Source organism: Poromitra crassiceps (genome assembly GCF_964638095.1).
Source record: "Poromitra crassiceps genome assembly, chromosome: 2".
In the NCBI taxonomy this organism is placed as follows: domain Eukaryota; kingdom Metazoa; phylum Chordata; class Actinopteri; order Beryciformes; family Melamphaidae; genus Poromitra; species Poromitra crassiceps.
The window spans coordinates 46,760,120-46,783,977 of record NC_139624.1 but is presented as its reverse complement, the minus strand read 5'-3'; the positions used below and the strand labels follow the sequence as shown (position 1 = coordinate 46,783,977).

The 23,858-nt window shown below is 42.8% G+C and overlaps 1 protein-coding gene across 1 annotated transcript; it reads right to left on the bottom strand.

Moving 5' to 3' along the window:
- Positions 1 to 23,219, bottom strand: LOC310771891 (ankyrin repeat and SOCS box protein 13-like; the record flags this gene model as incomplete). The annotated part of the gene is made up of 6 exons (XM_083631951.1): positions 1 to 357; positions 11,699 to 11,890; positions 13,630 to 13,764; positions 14,405 to 14,561; positions 15,074 to 15,261; positions 23,177 to 23,219. The coding sequence occupies 6 exons, from the start codon at positions 23,217 to 23,219 to the stop codon at positions 230 to 232; spliced, it is 843 nt and encodes a 280-aa protein (XP_083488077.1). The 3' UTR covers positions 1 to 229.
- Between the last annotated feature and the right edge of the window lie 639 nt (positions 23,220 to 23,858).

Below are 23,858 nucleotides of genomic sequence, written 5' to 3'. Positions count from 1 at the left end.
TGTATCAGATTTTCATACTGTATTTACATTTAAAAACAATTGTGGCAAATGTTGCTTTAAAGACAAATGTAATGCATTTGGCCAACTGAAGATGTGCATGTTTCTATACTGTGAGTCTAGTACTATGGTGTGTAATGCTGTAGCACCTTTGCTGTGTTTCTCTGGTAATTGTGCAGTAGGTCTGTGAGCTTCCAGTCTCTCGTCCTCTCTTCCCATCAGAGAGGCCACATCACTCATAGCAGAGGTAGCTGATGATGAGCTTGGGTATGTCCAGCTGACCTATGACCTCCACAGCTCTGGTGCCCAGCTTCTTCCTCATAGCCACTCTGCTGAGCTGCTGCAGACTCAAGGGATTGCCTGAAACCCCACAAGGTTCTCTCTCTCACACACACACACACACACACACACACACACACACACACACACACACACACACACACACACACACACACACACACACACACACACACACAAAACAACATAAACAAACAAACGTATAAGTATTCCTCCTTTAACTCTGTGCTCCACATTCCACAGAGAACTCTGTCAGTGGAGTTAAGCTTTGGAAAATCATCACCTCCTCATATTCACAGCAACACCATGGGAAACAAGCAGCTTCATGTTTCTTGTGTCTTCCTGGAACTGAAAACCAATCCTTTCTCGCCATCTACTGGCAGCTATATCAACACTGCACCTATGCTGCCCTGCAAAGCTAAAAGGGGGTAACTCAATTTTTGTCAAAAATGAGTTTTTGTCATTTTTGGAACATTGAAGATCTGCTTTATCATGTGGAAAAATATTTTGAGTCAATTGTGTTGTTTTTTGGAGAAAATAGGCGGTCATATTTACAGTAACTTCCAAAAGCCCTAGAAAAGCCAAGCAAGACTAAGGTAACATCAGTTACGGTTGTTTGGTTTGGTTTGACTGCACTCTGAATCCTTTGCCCTGCAACGCAAAAAGGGGGTAACTCACCAGAATGCACAGGTTGAGTTGAGGTATGAGTTACATTACTGGGCAGGCCTAATGTCATGATTGTGACATTGGACCAATACCACCCCCACCCACACAGACACCCACATTAACTCCCAAGGTTGCCAGCTCATACGGCATTAACCCCCTAACCCTTATAGACGCTTTTAATTTGACAACATAAACATTAAAAATTGCCCCTAGCTTACTTCCTGTTGCAATGTTTGCTAATGCAATAGGTGACTGGAAATAAGATAGGGTTCAAACTGTTTCCATAGCAACCCAATTCCGTGAAAACCGTCTATAGACGGTTTTCACGGAATTCGGTTGCTACCCTATCTTATTTCCAGTCACCTATTGCATTAGCAAACATTGCAACAGGAAGTAAGCTAGAGGCAATTTTGAATGTTTATGTTGTAAAATTAAAAGCGTCTATACATTAACCCGTGAGGCACCTCATATGACATTAACCCCCGAGGCACCAGCTCATACCACATTTACCCCCGAGGCTCCAGCTCGTACAACATTAACCCCCGACGCGCCAGCTCATACCACGTTTCTGAGGCACCGCGCATATGAAATTAACCCCGGAGGTGCCAGCTTATACCACATTAACCTCAGAGGCACCACTCATATGAAATTAACCCCGGAGGTGCCAGCTCATACAACATTAACCACCGAGGCGCCAGCTCATATGACATTAACCCCTGAGGTACCAATTCATACAACATTAACCCCCAAGGTGCCGCTGATATAAAATTAACCCCAGAGGTGCCAGCTCATACGGCATTATCCCCAGAGGTGCCAGCTCATACAACATTAACCCTCCAGGTACCAGCTCATACAACATTAACCTCAGAGGCACCACTCATATGAAATTAACCCCGGAGGTGCCAGCTCATACAACATTAACCACCGAGGCGCCAGCTCATATGACATTAACCCCTGAGGTACCAATTCATACAACATTAACCCCCGAGGTGCCGCTCATATAAAATTAACCCCAGAGGTGCCAGCTCACACAACATTAACCCTCCAGGTACCAGCTCATACAACATTAACCCCAGAGGCGCCGCACATATGAAATTAACCCCAGAGGTGCCAGCTCATACAACATTAACCCCAGAGGCGCCGCACATATGAAATTAACCCCCAAGGTGCCAGCTCATATGACATTAACCCCTGAGGTACCAGTTCATACAACATTAACCCCTGAGGTGCCGCTCATATAAAATTAACCCCAGAGGTGCCAGCTCACACAACATTAACCCCAGAGGCGCCGCACATATGAAATTAACCCCAGAGGTGCCAGCTCATATGACATTAACCCCCGAGGCGCCAGCTCATATGACATTAACCACTGAGCTACCAGGTCATACAACATTAACCCCCGAGGCGCCAGCTCATATGACATTAACCCCTGAGGTACCAGCTCATACAACATTAACCCCGAGGTGCCGCTCATATAAAATTAACCCCAGATGTGCCAGCTCATACGACATCAACCCCCAAGGAGCGAGCTCATATGACATTAACCCCACAGCGAGCCACTTGCGTTGTTTGAGGAGCTAATGCAACGGTGGCGCTGCGCACGTGGCGACCCGGCTGAGGGCAGTAGATGGTCCTTTGGAATCTGTACATAATGCAACAAATGTTTATGTATTGTATAATATTGAAGTGCGCCTTTATTACTTTAAAACTAGTAATAATGTATCTCAATTCTGAAGTGTGCCTTTATTACTAATCTCAAACTAGTAATGATGTTGTAATTATCCACTACTGTCTGATGTGAACCAAAGTGCCCTTCTGGGACATGAATTAAACTCTGATTCTGATTCTGATTCTGATTCTGAGGCGCCAACACACAGACACACAACGGGCCAACAAGAGTCCCACCAAACTAGGCTTGAAGGATGTGTAGCGGCCTGATAATCTAGTTATATTATATGTATACGTATATTATATTAAGCGTAATTGTGCCATGAAAATGAGACTTCATGTCTATGTTATCATTATTATCATATATAGTGGTTTTATATAGTGATAAGCAACCAAGTGAAGGATCAAATTGAAGTTACTGTCTTTTTGCTTGGTATCACCCCTTATTATTTTGCAGACAATGCAAAGCCAGAGTAAGGTAACTTCCAAATAAGGGTCAAAGGTCAAGTTTGAGCTAAAAAAATTATGTAGATAAATAACAACATTAAATAAACAAATAATTAACACATTTCCAGTTTTCTTCCTACAATACATTTGGCTGGACAACAACAAAACTTTAAAGTCATTTTTCTCAGTTCTACACTCTGGCGAGTTACCCCCTTTTAGCTTTGCAGGGCAGTATGGTGTTCAAGCTGCAGAGGGCAAGAGATAACTACCGTAAATTTCGGACTATAAGCCGCGGCTTTTCCCCCGTTTTTTGGCCCTGCGGCTTATATAACGGTGCGGCTTATCTATGGATTTTTTCGAAGAAAAAAAAACTGAATTCTCTCTTCTTTAGCACTCTTTCTAACTATAAATCCACTTCTGTTTTAATTTCCTCTCTTGCCCTCTTTTCACCACACCGCGGACACTGTGTGCACTGTAAAAAAAAACACAGGTGGTGTTGTGTTATGTTGTTTTGTTGAAATGTTAATAAATGGGAGCTTCCTCAAACAGCCATCTCTTTCCCGACAATCCCCTCTGTGCACGAACCCTTACATATGGTAATTAAACATTAAAACACAATAAAAAAAAAAAAAAAAAAAAAAAAAAAAACATTAAAACACCTGCGGCTTATAGTCCGGTGCGGCTTATATATGTAACAAACAGGCAATTTTGCTGCTGCGGCTTATACTCCGGTGCGGCTTATAGTGCGGAAATTATGGTATTTGAAAAATTCAGCACCCAGAAATCCTGTGCAGTGAGGTCAGTAAACATCACACAGTTCACTGAGGTTTAGCAACCCGGCTGGTCTGCGGTAACCTGACGCTGCCAGATGGTTTCTTTTCACAGTGTTTTCACATTTGTTGCGTGATCATGATCTCATGATCTTGCACCAATCCAGCTGCCTCGCAAGGTCAGGTCTGCGCTGCTTTAGAGCCCGACCGATATATCGGTCGACCAAGAGACTATTTTTTTTTTAATATATTCCCCCCCCCCCCCCCCCCCCCCCCCGATTTTTTATCCCATTTTATCCCCCATTAGTGCTCATTTGATTTCTCAATCCTGGTTGCTACTCCATCCTCTGCCGATCTGGGGAGAGCCGAGACTGGCTCCATGCTTCCTCCGAGACATGGGCAGTCAGTCAGCCGCTTCTTTTCACCTGACAGAGGAAGCTTCACCGGTAGGACATAGCACGTGGGAGGTTCACGCTATTCCAACCAGTTCCCCTCCCTCTGAACAGGCGCCCTTAACGACCAGAGGAGGAACCACACTAGCAACCAGGATATTGCATGTTTTTGTGAAGGGGGTTCCTATATGAAGGAAACCCCCGGGAGGCACGGGGAGAACATGCAAACTCCACACAGAAAGGCCCTTTTTGCCGACCCCACCCGGGCGGTGGGCACTCGAGGACATGCGGACGGGCACGCATTCCTTTTAGCGTTCACCTCGTCCCCAGGTGGGAATCGAACCCACGACCTTCGAGCTCTGAGGCGATAGTGCTTACCACTGCACCACCGTACCTCCCCAAGAGACTCATTCTAAAGGAGTGGAAGTCTCCCTCTCCTCCTTCCTTTCAGTTGTGGCTGATGGGCATGGTCTCAGTTGTGCGCATGGAGAGACTCAGGTTCCTGAGGACCAACTCACTTGGGAAGTTTTCCACTATTTGGGACCCGTTTCTGGCCTACTTTGACGTAGTCAGGGGTGACGAGTGACTCGCCCAGCTGACCTCTCATGGACCCCTTACATGTGATCCTATGCAAAACATCTCTCATAAGCACATGAGCACACTACGCTGCTGGTAGCCGAGTCGTTACTTTGACAATGTATGTTTTTCCTTTTTCCTGTGTATGAGCCTGTTTTTGTTTTTATGTTTATGTTCAGTTTTCATGTTCTGAAAACTGTCAAATTAAATATATAAAAAAAAATCCTGAAAAAAAAAGATCCCATTGAGACTGGAGTCTCTTTTACAAGAGAGAACTGGCCAAGAAGGCGGAGAGTTATACCTCAGGAGTACATAGTTGCATGTAAAAAACAAAAGAGATCACAAAAGAGATACAGATTTAACAGGGACACAGACTACCAACTACTCACAATAGGAGAGAATACAAAACGTGTGCAGCAGCACACCATATGAAATAAAATAAAAAGTTTACAGATCAAAATAGAAGGTCCTCAGGATACAGAGAACATGCTATCCACCTTATTTTTGAATGCCCCACTGTAAAAAAATAATTGTGGGTACAAGGTCCGGTTTAACGTGACATTATTGTTGCAGCTTGCCATTTCCTTTGTTATAATCGGCTGCAGACCCGAATTATAAACCGGAAACTGGAGTACGTTATAAAAGTTATAAATATAGTCACGGTATAAACAACTAACCAACGCTGGGGGTCCGTATGGAAACAGTGTTACTCTAAATGGTTAAAAGTTAAATCAATGTGGTCATTCAGTGGCGTTTTAGAATTATTTCTAGAAATAAGGTGGATAGAACATGACTAAAACAGCAAAATCAAAACAATATGTAATCAGAAAAGGAAAATAATACTAACATTTAATTATTAAGCATCAAAGCAGGAGCAGATAGTTGTAGGCCTTACAACTACCTAATTTTTTGCAATTCTCTGGCGGACCACCAGGCGGAGCCCCGGACCACAGTTTGGGAACCATTGTTGTAAGGAATTCGGCTAGTTTTTGTTTGAAAACCGGAACAGAAATGAAAGAGGTCAGTTTAAGACTGGACTGAAGGTCGTTCCAAGACCAAGGACCAAAGTAAGATAGACTTATTTTACCTGCCTCAGTCCGCACTGGAGGTACTCTGAGACGCAACCAGGTGTTGGATCTGAGATTGACAGTATTTACAATCAATTCCAACTCAGAACAAATGTACAAGGGAAGCTTGCCAAGCATAGCCTTGTAAATTAAGACATACCAAATGCCGCAACCTGCGTGTAGCAAGTGAGGACCAACCGACTAATGTGTAGAGTGTGCAGTGATGGGTCCTAAAGACTGAGTTAGTGATCTCAGGGCAGCATGATAAAGCAGGTCAAGTCTAGCCAGGGCTGTGGTGGGACAAGCAAATCTATATACAGTATCACCGTAATTGAGCTGTGACAAGAAAAGTCTTGCCACCAGCCGTTTGCGAGAAGAAGGAGAGAAACAAGCTTTTAGTCTATAAAAGAAACTCACCGTATACTTGAGTGTCTTGGTAAGCAGTTCAATATGATGCTTAAAATTAAGATTCTTGTCCAGTGAGATGCCAAGGTATTTATAAGTATCAACAAATTCAATTACAGTACCATCAAGGGTGCTGATAGCCGGGGAAGAGACCACAGACTTGTTTGGGGCAAACAGCATTGCTTGAGTCTTTTTAGCATTAAGAAGCAATTTTGAGTCAATAAGAGCATGCTGCAGAGAGATAAAATCGGACTGTAGATTTGTAGCTGCAGCCTCAACAGAAGGAGCACAGGAATACAAAAAAGTATCGTCCGCATACATGTGATACATAGAATGCTTCGACTGATCACAAATATTATTTACATAAATTAAAAAGAGCAAAGGCCCCAAAATGGAACCATGCAGGACCCCTTTTCTATAGTAATAGGATCAGACACAATACCAAACCTGACACACTGTGTACGATCAGAGAGATAGCTTCGAAACCAGGCAACTACATTATGGCAGAGACCAGCTTTTAACAGAATGTTGATTAAGATGTGGTGATCCACTGTATCGAAAGCCTTAGTTAGATCAATGAAGAGAGAAAGACAAAATAATTTCCTATCGATAGCCTTTTTTATGTCATCTAAGATCAGTATCTAATATCAGTATCGGTGTGTTGTCCGATATGCGCAGATACTTTATAGTTAGCTGTAATCTTTAAATTAGGTTTCACCACTGCCGTATCATTGCTAAACTAAATATTTTCAGTTTTGATTATTTTATTAGATTCACTAATATAAAACTCATCTATAAACGTATCCATAATCAGGCTCCTTGTGTTCTCTATGATATGGTGAAACGTCTGGGGGCTTCGGGCACAACCACCAGAGGGGCTGTTGCAGGGAGCGGCAAAGTGCTGTTAGGACAAACAGCCTTCTCTGTACATGGAGTTAAAATGTGGAAATCACTGCCCACACATCTTAAACAGGATCGTAGTTGGGATAATTTTAAATACAAACTAAAGCAGTTCCTGAAGACTAATCACCAATACTCACAAGTGGCTGTCCGTGGGTGTGTGTGTTAACTTGATGACCTATGCTGAAAATATACTTGGTGTGTGATGTTTTACGATTGATTGTTTTATGATTTTTTGTTTGTTTGATTGATTTTATGCTATCCTTGTTTATGTTTATTGTATATTTTACTGTGTTTTGCTTTTTGATATGTGCTTTTAATAACATCTAGGGACGGGCATTGCAAATTAGCTTCGGCTATAAATGTGATGCATGACATCAGACGTTTCTTGCTAAATGTTCTATGTATGTGTATCTGTCCCGACACAAATAAATGTGTAAAAAAATATATAAATAAATTCCCAGTGAGGTTTACTGTTTCTGTGCACTGATGTCATTTTAAGTTTATTGTTAAACTGTACAAATATCCTGCTTTCATTACATATCTTTGTCACAACTGTTTGGTATTTGAGGGATCATTCCCAAAAAATGTGGGGCATATGTAACCTGACTCCGCCAGATGTTCCACAAATTCACAGTCAGGTTGTGAAACAAATGTGAACCAACCTACATCCATCTGGCAGCGTCAGGTTAGGGCATATCGGCATTGTTCCCAAAAATCCAGTATCGGTCAGGCCCTACTTCTTATATAAAATTGAGTGAGTGGGTTCTTTCTATCGGTCTGTTTCTCTGCAATTTTTGTTCCACATTGTGATGTCACTGATGATGTCACAATGTCTATGACATGCGAAGTTGAGCAATTGTGTGCCGAGTGATGTCACTCGAGCAATTGTGATGTCACTGATGATGTTTTCCCCCCAATATTTTATTTTCAACTTTTTTGAACAACACACGAACAAGTCAAACAAACAGGCTCAGACACAGGAAAACAAAAGAAAAGAAAAGAAAGAAAGAAAAAAACATACATATATTATTGACATTCAGTATTATGTTGTGCTACCAGTCGCATAAAGTGCTTATGCTTGTAAGAGATATTGTGCCCGGGATCCCACGCAGTGGGTCCATGAGAAACCATGAAAAAGGAGGGAGACACGCACATCCAAAACCCAAAGTTTGGGCAGGTGCTGAGCTGAACTAGAACAGTGAGACAAAAAGGATAAAAACTACCGGTACTCGCACACCGCAGAGCTCCTTTTCTCCAGATTTATTTGTAACGCGTTTCGAGCTACAGTACAGTACAGGACGCCATCATAGATATAGTGGTCAAGTGTCACATGATACAGTCACATGATGAAATCAGGTTGGATGACAGACACCTGTGTAATTGGCGGTGTGAGAGAAGGAAAATACATATGCACACCAGGTGTCGAGAAAACGGCAAAAAATCCCATCTGCCATTAACAATGGAAATATAGAAAAGTTCATAATTTGTCTGTATCATGTGACACTTGACCACTATATCTATGATGGCGTCCTGTACTGTCTTGTCTGATGAAGAGCATGTACAGTAGCTCGAAACGCATTACAAATAAATCTGGAGAAGAGGAGCTCTGCGGTGTGCGAGTAGTTTTTATTCTTTTTGTCCATGAGAAACCAGCCAGGCGAGTCACCCGGCACCCCCAACCTCAATGAGGTAGGCTAGAAACGGGTCCCAAATGGCCGAAGATTTCTTAACACGTTCACTGCCACTGACGTATTAATACGTTAAAAAAAATCCAGCGATTCACTGCCATTGACGTATTAATACGTCAAAAAAAAAATCGATTTTTTTTTTTTGACGGTGGGATGTGCATCTAACCCTTTTACATCTCTTATATAAGTATTGGACGTGTACAACCCATTCCACCGACCCACTAAGTGGCGACAAGGAAGGAGGAAGGCAAGCAAAAAGCAGTGTGACGAAGCCATTCTCATGAAAATGGATTGGCGAAAACGCTTTCGTTTTCGCGCTGATTGCTGGCAGTGCGGGATTGCAAATTTGCATAATAGATCACGGATGGAACACACTTTGAAACACGCAGCATAAATATGACCAGAATCGCAAAAGCTTCTCTCAACCAAAACTCCAAGAAGCGAGCGAGTCCATCCAGACTTCCTCAAACAGCGGCCGCGCAGACAGGCACAGGACAGCAGCAAAGCAGTGAGACTGGTGACAAGCTTGTGACGGCCGCTGCAGCCAAGAAGAACGCCCACGGAGGGAGGAGTTGGAAGCAACTCTCCCTCTCGCTCTCTCCCTCTCTCTCTCTCGCTCTCTCTCTCTCTCCCTCCCTCCCTCCCTCTCTCTCTCTCTCTCTCTCTCTCTCCCTCTCCCCCTCTCACTAGGATTAAACCTAGTGCGTCTCCGGGAGAGAGAGAGAGAGGGAGGGAGAGCGAGAGGGAGGGAGAGAGAGAGAGAGAGAGAGAGAGAGAGAGAGAGAGGGAGGGAGAGCGAGAGGGAGGGAGAGAGAGAGAGAGAGCGAGAGGGGGAGGGAGAGAGAGAGAGAGAGAGCCAAAAATGAATGGTTAAAGTGACTGTTCTATCGAATTTCACAAAAAGCCGTTTATCTCTGAATCATTTTTCTGACGCTGAAACCATGCTGTATTCAACTGCTAATGCTTACATAACTACTAACTCTACAAACTAACTCTTTTAGACAGAGAAAGCACACATTCTATTAGTTCTTTTGAGATATTGTGTGTTCACAAAATCTTAGCAGAAAAGAATCCTCGGGTCTTGAAAGATGAGCCAGAATCCTCAAAAAACCCCTCTGGCAGAAGCTAACTACAGTAAAAAAAAAACGTCTGGCAGTGAATGTGTTAAGTGAGTTGGTCCTCAGGAATCTAAGTCTCTCCATCCGTATAACAGAGGTAATATCAGTCAGCCACAATTGAAAAGAGGGTGAAGACGGGGACTTCCATTCCTTCAGGATGAGTTCCTTGGCAACAGTTGTCCCCTGTGTCAGAGACTGTTGTCGAACAATTGTGCGCTGAGTGATGTCCTCGAGCACTCCATGATGTGATCAGTGATGATCACTCGAGCAATTGTGATGTCATCAGTGAGTGATGTCATCAGTGATGCGAAGTTGCGAAATTTAGTGCTGCGCATGCCAATTAGGCGAGGCCACGCAGCAGTTGAGCTGCGGGTGAGGCCGTATAGTGGCCGAGCTGCGTATGCGAGCCAGCTCGGCGAGTTGCAGGGCAGGCGAGCCTAGTAATCGAGCGCGCGGAGCGCACGAGATGCCTAGTTATATAGTATAAAGCCATAAAGTTGAAAGGAAACCAAAGACATGCAAGAGGAGAAGATCTAACATCGGTAAGTCCAGCTTTCTCTTGACAGAGTGCTGCTCACTGGCTGATAAGTCAAGTGTGTTTTTATATAAAATCATTCCTAGTGCAGCTTTGAGAGCCTGGTAAAAGCCATCCTGATCACGTGACCTCACATCCTGTTGTGCTCTACATATCAGTCTGGACTTCCAGCCGCCCACATCGATTTCAGTGGACGGGAGTACTTGCCTTGACAGACAACTCCTTCATCCAATCAGCATCGCCCAATCCAATCCAAATCCATCTGGAAGAACGGCGAAAACCTCTTTTCCGCCGAGAAACTCTGCTGGTGCATACTCTTGTTCTTTAATTGTTAGTCGTTATTGACTCTATTTCTTCAAAAACTGCACTTCGGCTGTGTTTACTAACGTTAACGTTAGCGTTCGTTGCTCCGGGAGATGCCATCACTGTTTTGCCAGCGGCAGCTCTGATTAGCCCGCTTACATCATCAACTACGACGCAGTCTCTGATTGGCCCGGTTACATTGTAATTCCAGGAAATCGCTGTGGGCGGCTGGAAGTACTGGCTTACAGGGCACTCCACCGGTCAGCCCCTATATATCTACAGTCCATGGTTAAGCTCCAACCATTGCATAGCTCTCTCCGTACCTCCACCCGTCCTGTCCGTCTAGCCCCTCCATCAATCTGCGGACCTGGGGGTCGCTCATCTAGATCACGACTCTTTTCATCTTTGGCGCCACAATGGTGGAATGAGCTCCCCCTTTCGGTCAGTGCAGCTGAAACACTGCCTATTTTCCGTCGGAGACTAAAGACTCACCTATTTGGATTATATTTTGGCCCTTCCGGATCAGACCTTTCTTAATTGTTCATCGTGCTTATTGTTTGCTATGTCTTTATAAGTGATACTTTTTATAAGTGTTTGTTGTTTTTTACCTTGTTCATTGCTTGATATATTTTTCTGTATTGTTGCTGATAATGTGTATTCTTTGATTTTATATTGTACTGCACTGTATTGTATTGCATTGTAAGTGTCGCTTTGGACAAAAGCGTCTGCTAAATGACATAAAGTAAATAAAGTAAAGTAAAGTCGAGACTGATCCGTAGAGCGAAAAACAATGTGAGGTCACATGATCAGGATGTTGTTGTTTTTTTTTACCAGGCTACAGCTTTGACTCTCTGACGAATACTCACTCTCATAAAAGTGCAGGCACACTGCAGAGGGAGAGCCCGCTGCCGTGTAGTCGAAGGGCTTCTTTTCACGCTGATCTCTGGCGTACACGTTGGCGCCGAACTCCACCAGCATCTCGATCATGTCCGCTTGCATGTTTTTCGCAGCGTGGTGCAGTGGTGTCTCGTGCAGCCGGGTGGCGTTCACTTTAGCCCCTGAAAGGAAAAGACTATATCCAGCACCACCAGGGCAGCTGAGGTAGACTATATCCAGCACCACCAGGGCAGCTGAGTGAGCAGTAGTTAATGTTACAGCCCAGTCTATCTGTCCTTAATGGACTTTAAGCTTCAATCACCAAATGTATAATGAGCCAACTCCTGTAATATTCCCTGTATTAGCTATTTTAATTATTTATATTTATATATAGATATTTATTATATATATATATTTATTTTAATTATTATTTTAATAGCTATTTTCACTTGTTTATTCTTCTCTCATGCACACTTTTTTGGATGATAAACCACCTGGGGCCAATTGCACAACTGGCCTTTTGACTGGTCTTAAGCTAAGCCGGTCGTAACTTTACGACCTAACAGCTACGCCGGTTGCACCAAGGGCATAAGCCTTTTTCTCACTAAGACCGGTCATAAATATTACGCCTGGTCAGGAGGAGGCGCAGTGCCTGTGCCTGTAAGAGATCTCCGTGGTAGTCTATCAGCGGAGACCTGCTGTGATTGAGTCCTCACCGTCCTCATCGTCGTAAAGTCGCCTTCGAAGCATGACGTTCAATTATAACGAACTAGTTGTGTGGCTTAGCCTTCCCAAATGTTGAGGGTCGTTTTTTAGAATTTAATACATAGAATTGGGAACGTTACATTAAATTTCATTCAGACTGCCTGGCTGTCACTCAATCGCCGCCATTTTCCCCCGGAGCTTCCACAGGAGGTGGGAGGAGGGAGGGTGTAGTGACGCACATACAGTAGTGGCCATAGACTGTATATTAGAGCGTAGTGGCACAGTGACGGCGCGAGGCACATTTTTGGGCCAATAAGGGGGCATTCCCCGGCAATTCACATGGACGCGCATTGCTACGACCGGCGTAGTTAAGACCAGACGTAAGCCCTGTTGGTGCAACAGGCGTAAATCCACTCTAAAGACTGGTCTTAACTAAGACCGACGTAGGAGTTACGACCAGGCATAGTTAAGACCAGTTGGTGCAACTGGCCCCTGAACTGCTGACTGGACACTGATGTGCGACTCTTGTGTATCGTAGGACCCCTCGAACATTAGATGCAACATAATTCATGACATGCAACATCTTATTCTATTTTAATACCTTATTACTTCTTTATTACTGTTCTTATTTTACTGTTTGCCCCAACTGCCTTACATACACTGTTTATATTGTTTGCCCTATTTAACTATATTGCCCTATTGTTGTTGTGATTGTGTGCTTTATTTGCCGTTTGCTGTGATTTTGTACTTATTTACTGTACCTACTCCACCTCGTCTGTAAAGGAGCCCACCACAGCATAAGAATTTCACACGTGCGTACTTGTACTACGGAGTGACAATAACAATCTTGAACCTTGAAATCTTGAACATACTAATAAATACTACTAAATGCATACAAAATAATAATAATAATAATAATAATAATAATAATAATAATAATAATAATAATAATAATAATAATAATAATAATAATAATAATAATAGATTGGATTTATATAGCGCCTTTCTAGACACTCAAAACGCTTCACATATCAGGGGAGGGAGGGGGAGGGAACTCAATTCATCCACCATCGACTCAATAAATAAATGTATACATACTGGACTAGTCAAATAGATTCAGAATATGGCATGGCTGACACAAGGGACAAACCTAAGCCAAAGCTAAAATTGTTGGTGGTAATTTCCGCCTCTGCTTTACAGCGCTGCTCACACTCACCTGCATTAAGCAGTGGTTTAACACAGTCTAAGTATTCATTGGTGCAGGCTGCATGCAGCGGAGTCCCGCAGTAAAGGTCATACGCCTCCAGAGAAGCACCTGTGGCAATAAGGAGCTTCACACAGTCCGGGTTCCCTGGAATTTAACAACAGTATTGTTCTTCTGGTTATTCTTATTGGCTGAGAGCTGCACAATAAACCGTTAAAAAAATAGACTACTGTGCTTCACAGATCACAAAATGCTGCCATTATGTCTGAAAGGAAATAATATTTAACATAGTCTAGCATTTATTATTAATAATATATTATTAGTTAATATTTAACATAGTGGAACATAAGATATTCAGGTACTGTGCAGAAACCCGGGATGATAAACCAAGCTCTCTTTCATTTTAGTACTGAGCAAATCGTTCCCTCACACCATCTACAATTGCAAGATTCAGCAAAAATATCAATATTTTGTCATTACATTGGCGACAATTACATCAGTTTGATACTATTAGAGATGGAATGATCTACTTATCTGATGATAAGATTCGATAAACAATATGGGGTTCACAATTCAATGCAACCACGATACAATGTCATGAATTAAAGTTCAATGACAAACTCTAACTGTGCAGAATTATGTTTATGTTTGAGCCACAGATGTATCTAGTGTTGGCATTGTCTTGCTCGAATGTAAAAAACTTTTTAAAATTTAGCAGTCTAAATAAAAGACTGTAAACTCTATTACCAACATTTAAAAAAGCGTGTGAGCTGAGTTGCAGTCTGACCTCCCATGCAGGCCTCATGGAGGGGCGACGCTGTGTGCGAGGTGAGAGCCGGGTTGGCCTTGGCTCCGTAATCCAGCAGGAGGCGCACACACTCAAAACTCCCGGCTGAACAGGCGTCACACAGCGGCGTGCTGCCATCCACATTCCTCGCATCCACCTGAAACGCATTATCAGACAGCGCTACTAACACGCTCATTGACATCCATTTGAGATTTGTAGGGCTGTGTCGATATGTAAATTTCACAGTACAATTATCTTGACCAAATTGATCTCGATATGCAATATCTCAACAATGACTAAAACAGTGAAGATGAAAGATGAAAACTATTACTGTGGTCACGGTATGTATTAGCACAGTATTAGTAGTGACGCGTGCTTTTACCGCAATAAATACTATAAAACCAGTTATTGCTACATCCCTATTTGTGTGACACCTCTCAAACCAGCCAGGCAGCCACCCATACCCATTCTACACAGGTGTAGTGGTACAGAGGTGGGTAAACTATCCAAGGTGAGTAGTTTACCTACCTTGGATAGTTTACCCACCTTATGTTTCCCCTCATTCCCCAGAACTCTAATTGCAAAGAGGTGGGTAAACTGTTTTCACTTGTGTTTGCCCCTCCACTACGCCCGATTGACTTGTACAGCAACTCTCTCTCTCTGATTAACCTGGGCTCCAGCATCCAGGAGCAGTCGAACACACTGGACCTGTCCGCGGATGCAGGCCTCATGCAACGGGGTGATGGAGTCCACAGCCACCATGTTGACCGAAGCTCCGCTCTGGATGAGCTGCTGCAGCTGGGACGCCTGGCCCAGAGACGCCGCCTTGTGCACCTCCGTCCGCTCTGACCAGCAACCTGAGGGAAACCGGATGGGACAACAGATAGTATACTTGGCTAACGTATCGAAAAAAGAAATATGCTTCAGATATACCTATAGGCCCCTATTCTCCCACAGGCCTTCGGCACTAAAACGGGCCTTACACGCAAAAAAACGTGCCTTGCGCCTGCCTCAGGAAGATATCAACATGGCTTAACGCTGCCAAATGCGCTTTAGGCGGAATGGGCGTGGCGCACTCCCTGAATGGGCGAGAATGGGCGTTTCGGCGTTAAATACCGGCCTAATGATATCTTCCCACCTGGCGTAAATTTAGCGCTTTGCGCTTTTGAAAACCAGGCCTATTCAGTGCGCTGGTTGCGCGGAGTGCTCCTCTGGCTCTCCTCTGTCACCCTTCTCTGTGTCACTCCCTCTCTCTTGCTCATATCAGACTGACAGGCACAATACGACTCTCTCTCTCTGACTCCCGACTCTCTCTCTCTGACTCCCTCGCTCAGACAGACACAACACACGTCCCATAGGAAAAATAAGTTGTAAGTTCACTGCCTGTGAAATGTCCCAGCATGCAATGGGCTACTCCATTTCGCTACTAAATAGCAACCAAATGAGCCAAAATATATATAAAGGTAGATCTAAATAATGTGTAATGGTAACACAACCTGCAATTGTAGAACATTTCAATATTGGACCAAATAAAACATCGGAATGAAAACACCACCCTATGTGAAACATATATGTCATCCTGGGCCTATATATATCCCTCGTCGATTTAACGTGATTTAGATAAGTGACAGCTTAACGCGCTTCTACTAGGGCTGTGAATCTTCACTGGCCTCACGATTCGATTCGATTACGATTCATCTGTCAACGATTCGATTCGATTAAACGATGCATCACGATGCATCGCGATGCATCTTAAATCGATGCATCACTTTTTCCGCAATACATGATTTATTTTTTCTCACTTTCTTTTTTCTCACTGTGTGGCTACTTTTAAAATGAAAGTGCATTTGGAATTGCATTGTATTATGATCCATAATTAAAATAAACAACTGCATGTACTTAGATTCTATTTTATTTGATAAAAAAAAAATATATATATATATATTTATTAACACATTGACTGCCAGCCGTTTTTTTCTTGCTGTAGGTAGCTTCTGCCAAGCCGTTTTTTGAGGATTGTGGCTCATTTTACAAGAGCCGAGGATTATTTTCTGCTTGGAGTTTGTGAACATACAATATCTCAAAAGTACTAATAGAATGTGTACTTTCTCTGTCTAAAAGAGTTAGTTTGTAGAGTTAGTAGTTATGTAAGCATTAGCAGTTGAATACAGCATGGTTTTAGCGTCAGAAAAAATATTCAGAGATAAACGGCTTTTTGTGAAATTCGATAGAACTGTCACTTTAACCATTCATTTTTGGCATCAGTAAGACCTAAACAATAGTTTTGAACAGTAATTTCCTCCATAACAGCAGTAAACTTCCCTCTGCTCAACTCCTCCCTCCTGTGGGCGTTCTTTTTGGCTGCAGCGCCATGTCACAAGCACTTTCCTACCTTTGCAAATGCACTTTCTCATACTCTCGACCTCTCAAATAAATTTCTGAATAGAAATTAAATTACTCTAAATTATAGCGAAAAAGAAACAAAAAAGAATGGGTTGAAAATCCCATTCTAAAAGCCTTTTAGAATGGGATTTGTTTCCAATTTGGTGTCGGACTAGGGGGCAGTCCCCGCTTGTCACCAGTTTGCTTTGCTGCTGCTGTGCGGGTGTGAGCCTGTCTGTGCGGCCGCTCTTTGAGGAAGTCTGGTTAGACTCGCTCGCTTCTTGGAGTTTTGGTTGAGGGCTTTGATGAAGCTTTTGCGATTCTGGTCATATTTATGCTGCGTGTTTCAAAGTGTGTCCCACCCGCAATCCACTATGCAAATCTGCAATCCCGCACCGCCAGCAATCAGCGCGAAATGAAAGCGCCTTCGCCAATCCACCTTCATGAGAATGGCTTCAGTCACACTGCTTTTTGCTTGCCTTCCTCTAGTCAGGAAAGCACTGTCACCACTTAGTGGGTCGGTGGAATGGGTTGTACACGTTGTACACGTCCAATACTTATATAAGATATGTAAAAGGGTTAGATGCACAACCCCCCGTTAAAAAAAAAAATCGATGCCAAGAACGTGTTTACACGTTGTTGGCAGTCAACAGCTGGATTCTGAAAACGTGTTTACACGTTGTTGGCAGTGAATGTGTTAATAATCAATTTTTGACATTTGTTAATCGATGCAGAATCGTGCACGTCCGCATCGCGATGCATCTTATAATCGATTATTTTTGACACCCCTAGCTTCTACTGTCATGTGCTATACTGTGATGTCTGCTCCAATAACTTGGCCCTACTTCACATTTAGTTTTACAATAAAAACAAATTTCTGCAATGACTTTACATAATGTAGGCTATATTTATGTGCATCATCCTACCTGCAGCAGGGGAGAGAAAACGATATATTTCTGGACAAACTTTCACCAATCTAATTAATCTCATCATATAGGGATAGGCTATATCTTTGTAGCTGATGCGTTTAGAACATTCTTTTCACTTTGATCTTGCTATAGTGTAGCGTATTTACATGCTTGCAGTATTTAAACTGCAGTTAGATTGGTTTGAGAAGCATAATAATATGGAATAATAGCCTAAATATGGAGACAGACAAACGGGATGAAGGGAGGGGGGGGAGGAGAGCGCTTGGCTTTGTCTGGTTTTACTGGATTTCTCCTGGAATTGGAGCTTAAAAGGCAAGCGTGTGACTCTTTACTGCACTTATCCAATGAGCAGATGGTGCATAATTTTACGCTTAAAAGGCGTGGTTATAATGGTTGAGGCTACGTGTAGCGCTGACACCAAGATATCGAGTGCGCTGGTCCACACCCACTAATCTGGGCTGCGCCAGGCCTTAAACGCAGTTTCTACGCCGATTGCAACGATAGGGCCTATACTGTATATGTTAAGAGATAGGTTTCAAAATAGGCCTGGGTAATATTTCAAATTTACCATCTTTCAATAGAATAGTATGAAATAATGAAAGTATGAATTAACGAAATAAACTAGCTTATTCATATAGCACAGTCAAGTCTCAAAGGGCTTTACATACAGTACCATTGTATACCATACTACATCATAAAATACTGTAGTGTAGATACTACATATAGGCTAGCCTCGGAATTCCACTCCTCATTCCATATTGTCGTCTCACACCCGGCCCATGGTATTTCACTGTGGGCTCCATACGCAAAGGCCCTACTTTTTCATACATGGAGCAATTACAATAAAACAGTACTTGCCTTACACCTAAGGTTGTTGTCCGCCGAACCGGGCTATTAGTTTTCTTAAATATTGCGTAGTCTCCAATACAGAGGGTTTTTTGTCATGCCATTGAAAATGGCCGTTGTTCCTCCGCTTCCCAGTGGGGAAACAGCGCCCTCTCTGCCATGGCTACGGGTGCAAACCTGTAATTACACTCCCCGAAACTACGCAATATTTAAGAACATGAATCTCCAGATTTGCCGGACAACAACCTTGGGTTTAAGGAAAGTAGAAGTACTGATTTATTGATTGCTACATCCATAGGAGAAGTATGGCATGAGACCCTCCTCACAGCACACATTATGCAGAATTAAGGCCAGAATAATAACTAAGACATACATTCACCTGACTCTCCACAGGATTTACAGCACAGCCACCTGTAGCCTGTACTACGAAGCTAGTTTAATGCCTTATCCGAGTAAGTTTGAGTTTAAACCTGGTTTAGCCGTACTACAAAGCAAGTTAACTTTCAATCACCATGGCAACTGACGCTGCAAAGCTAACCTGGTCGCGACCAGGTTAGCTTCAGAGGATAAGATCAAAATCCATGAGAGACCCATATAATCGGCTCTCTGGAGTCACTCACCATTCATAAGATCGCCATATGAAAAATAGATTGCAGTCAACTGAGAATAGAACAAGCAAAACATTCGTGGCTCTGTAGGCTACATAATTAAATTAAGCCTACTTACCACTTTATGTCTTAACAGCTCAACGATGCGTGGAGAAATATTATCACTATTAATCACCGCGCGCATATCATGAACCAAATGGGGTGAGGGTGATATTCTCCTACATGCCAGAAAAGCCTATACATATAAATAGATATGGGATAAATATGGGATAGCCCCAATACTAAATATGCAGGCTATTCTTGCATCTTTCAGCTGGAACTGTGTCCTGTAGGCTGTATGCCAATATATGAGCAAAAATAGGCTAGTTTTTATCAATGATAACTATGCCCGCATCGTCTCAATTCAGTTCAGCAGTTTTCTCTTTTATAGTAGGCTATTAGGCTGTATACTAGGCTATTTTATATATGAATTATTCGATCAGTGCAACCACACACATGAGTGATAGAGATCATTATTCATTGAGCATGCGTTTCTAAATCTATGGTCTAAATAGGCTTACAGATTGTGGAAATGTATATAGACTGAGATTACACTTTTACATTTGTTGCTGCTGCCTGTATCAATGCAGCTGTATCAGACAGAAATCGCTGATCAAAGTAAATCAAATGACTTATGTGAATACAAGCTGCTGCTTTAGACAGCCCTTCAGCAGACTATCCAACGCGGATTTTCATTCTGACATTAAATCGCGGATACATTAAATATCCGCAAAAATCTCTGGTCACACTGTGGCTGCGCTGAATGAGGAAATGGGTGTGGAAATGGGTGTGGGCGTGGATCAACTCAGCTGTTCATAATGTGATTGGCTAGCGCACCTCTTTCGCGTGGACGCGCGCCTGTGCACGAGCGAAAAACGTGCGCGTGCACAGGCAGATCCCAGCTTCAGTTATCGACTAGAAAACCACCGTCGTAGTATCCTTAAACTAGATAGCTTTGATCCTGTTCAGTCAAACCAGATCAAAGGGACTTATCGCGGATCTGTTAAACTAGCTTCGTAGTACAGGGCTCTGAACACTCAAAGCCAACAGCACAATATCAAGAAATAAATTCACCTGTATTTCCATTCAGGCTCCAAAATTAACTTTTTTGTCCACCAGTCAAATGGCTAGTGAATGTTCACATTTTTCCAGCCACTCAATAGATTACCATTGTTTTTGTTTTTTGTTTGGAGGGGGGGGCTGGTGACAGTGAAGCAAATTTACCAGCCACTTGCATATTTTACCAGCATTTGGCTGGCAGCTGGTGCAAATTTTTTATCGAGCTTTCGACCAGAGTTGCGCTATTGAGTGCTGTGACGGCTGGGAGCTCTAACCCGGAAAAAATAATATCACCAGCACAGACTTTCGGATGAAGAGAGGCATTTATGAGCAGCATCGAGCTTTCTAACCCCGCCGTTGAGAAGCAATAAACCCTTCTTCTCAAGTAGGTGGCTTTGAAATGTTTCTGTGACACTTGTAAATACGTGCATATGGCTGATTTAGACAGCTTGGAAGCGAGAGTCACAGGCAAGTCTAAGGATACGGGACTCTTGTAAGGTAGAGGATGATGTCATACCCGGAAGAGTCATAGCGGGGCTACAGCACAGGTACACTCAATTAAAGCCAAAAGCACAATAACCCTCTAATTGTTCATAAATATAACTTATTGAACATTTTGTCAAAATAAAGGGTTGGGGCCCTAAAGGATCATTTTGTCCCGGGGTGGCCCTGCGAAGGAAAATGCCCCTACCTAAGGGCAGGCTATTCGATAAGCTGATTCTGTATCATCTTTTAAATCAATTTTAAAAACACACCTGTTCAGAAAAGCGTTTCCGTATTGTACATAGGCTAAATAAAAAGAAGAAGAAGAAGAAGAAGAAGAAGAAGAAGAAGAAGAAGAAGAAGAATAAGAAGAAGCAGCAGCAGCAACAGCAGCAACAGCAGCAGCTCTGGGTCCGTGGCCCCTGAGCCCTGTACTACGAAACTAGTTTAACAGATCCGCGATAAGTCCCTTTGATCTGGTTTGACTGAACAGGATCAAAGCTATCTAGTTAACTGATACTACGACGCTGGTTTTCTACTGTGTAAGTGGACCTGGGATCTGCCTGTGCACGCGCACGTTTTTCGCTCGTGCACAGGCGCGCGTCCACGCGAAAGAGGTGCGTTAGCCAATCACATTATGAACAGCTGAGTTGATCCACGCCCACACCCATTTCCACACCCATTTCCTCATTGAATGAAAAAGCGCAGCCACAGTGGGATCAGAGATTTTAGCGGATATTTAATGTAACCTATGGCAGAATGAAAATCCGCGTTGGATATAGTTGGGGGAAGGACTGTCTAAAGCTGCCGCTTGTATTCACATCAGTCATTTGATTTACTTTGATCAGCGATTTCTGTCTCCTACAGCTTTGTGCGAGTGTAAATGTACATTAAATGTGTAATCTCAGTCTATAAATTTCCACAATCTGTAAGCCTATTTAGACCATATTTAGAAAGCATGCTCAATGAATAATGATCTCTATCACTCATTATGTGTGTGTGGTTGCACTGATCGAATAATTCATATATAGGCTATAATAATGATATCCTAATATAAAAGAGAAAACTGCTGGACTGAATTGAGACGATGCGGGCATACTTTTCATTGATAAAAACTAGCCTATTTTTGCTCATATATTGGCATACAGCCTACAGGACACAGTTCCAGCTGAAACATGCAAGAAGCCTGCATATTTAGTATTGGGGCTATCCCATATTTATCCCATCTATATTATATGTATAGGCTTTTCTGGCATGTAGGAGAATATCACCCTCACTCCATTTGAGGCTCCGTTTAGCCTATGATATGCGCTGCGGTGATTAATAGTGATCATATTTCTCCACGCATAGTTGAGCTGTTAAGACATAAAGTGGTAAGTAGGCTTAATTTAATTATGTAGCCTACAGAGCCACAAATGTTTTTCTTGTTATATTCTCAGTTGACTGCAATCTATTTTTCATATGGCGATCTTATATGAACGGTGAGTGACTCCAGAGAGCCGATTATATGGGTCTGTCATGGATTTTGATCTTATCCTCTGAAGCTAACCTGGTCGCGACCAGGTTAGCTTTGCAGCGTCAGTTGCCATGGTGATTGAAAGTTAACTTGCTTTGTAGTACGGCTAAACCAGGTTTAAACTCAAACTTACTCGGATAAGGCATTAAACTAGCTTCGTAGTACAGGCTACTGAACTCTTGGGGCCCGCGCGTTCGGCAATAGCCTACATCCCTGACGGGTCTTTGAGAATGGAGCATACAGTGAAATAAGCGTACCGAGGGCCTGTGTGTGCAACCCGTGTTGGTGTGTGACGGCGATATGGAATGAGGGCCACAGGCCCATAGACATCATATAGGCCACTTCATATAGGCTATTTGTTTATTAGTACAACATAATACACAAACTAAATTAATAATGCAAAGTAAACTACTGATTAAAATATCTCAGAAACAAACTGGAGTAGGCTAGGCTATTATTTGAAAACTAGTGTTTTTACCACATTACCAGTTCAATGGTGAACATCAGTTTGATTATTTAACATGTAATTCTGCATAATTTAGCATTTATGTCTTTTATCAATATCACAAAATGTAGGCTATTTGTGATAAGCTATTAATATTGTGACTGGCCAAAACATAGATAAGCTTCCAGATGTTGTCAAAACTGCATGAAGATACCAGTTCGACTATCTTCTAACGTTAAACCTACATAATAACGTTACGTTAACTTACAGGTGACATTTTTTTCAAACTGGTCTTTTTAATCTCTATATACACCTCACTCAGTATGCAATTTTACGTTTTTGTATAACGTTAGGGCATGTCGTGGCATTGACAGCTTAACGTTAGCAATCTATACAGTAAAAATGCTGACAAATAGCCATTTATAAGCGTTTTAAGCCTGTCAGCTATGTTTAGTTTGCACTCACCGATGTCACCGAAGAAATACGGCCGAGCGGTTTCAACCTCCATGGTTTCCTTCGCTACAGGAGCCGAAACGTTACAGCCTGTGCTAACAGAAAAACACGAGATGTTTGTAAACAAACTCTTCCACAACGTGTTTACGTGCGGAAAGAACCACGTGTCCTATCCGACTTCCACGCTCGAATCGAATGCTGGGAGTTGTAGTCTTATACCGATTAATAAGTGACAGAAGCAGTTAGTGACGCAGCAGCGTCCCCCTTCCCTACAATACAAGTTGGGTCTCAAATTCCTTGTGTGCTCCTGTGTTGAGTTTAAAAAAACCACTCAGGTGTCAGTCTCATTAATGTGGGAGCGTAGCCTACTACTACTACTACCACCACTAGCAGTGAATTGTGGGAGTAGGGGCGGCTGTAGCTCAGGAGGTAGAGTGGGTCGTCCACCAATCGCTTTGGAAAAAAGAGGTCGGTGGTTCGATTCCCGGCTGCTCCCCATCTGCATGTCGAAGTGTCCTTGGGCAAGCCACTGAACCCCAAATTGCTCCCGTTGGTGTGCCAGCACCCTGCGTGGTAGCCTGCCATCGGTGTGAATGGGTCAATGTCAAACTGACTGTAAAGCACCATTTAGTAGTTCTTATTGCAGTAGGTCAAATTAATGTAGGCCTACTTGTATTTCTTTGGTGCTTGGTTT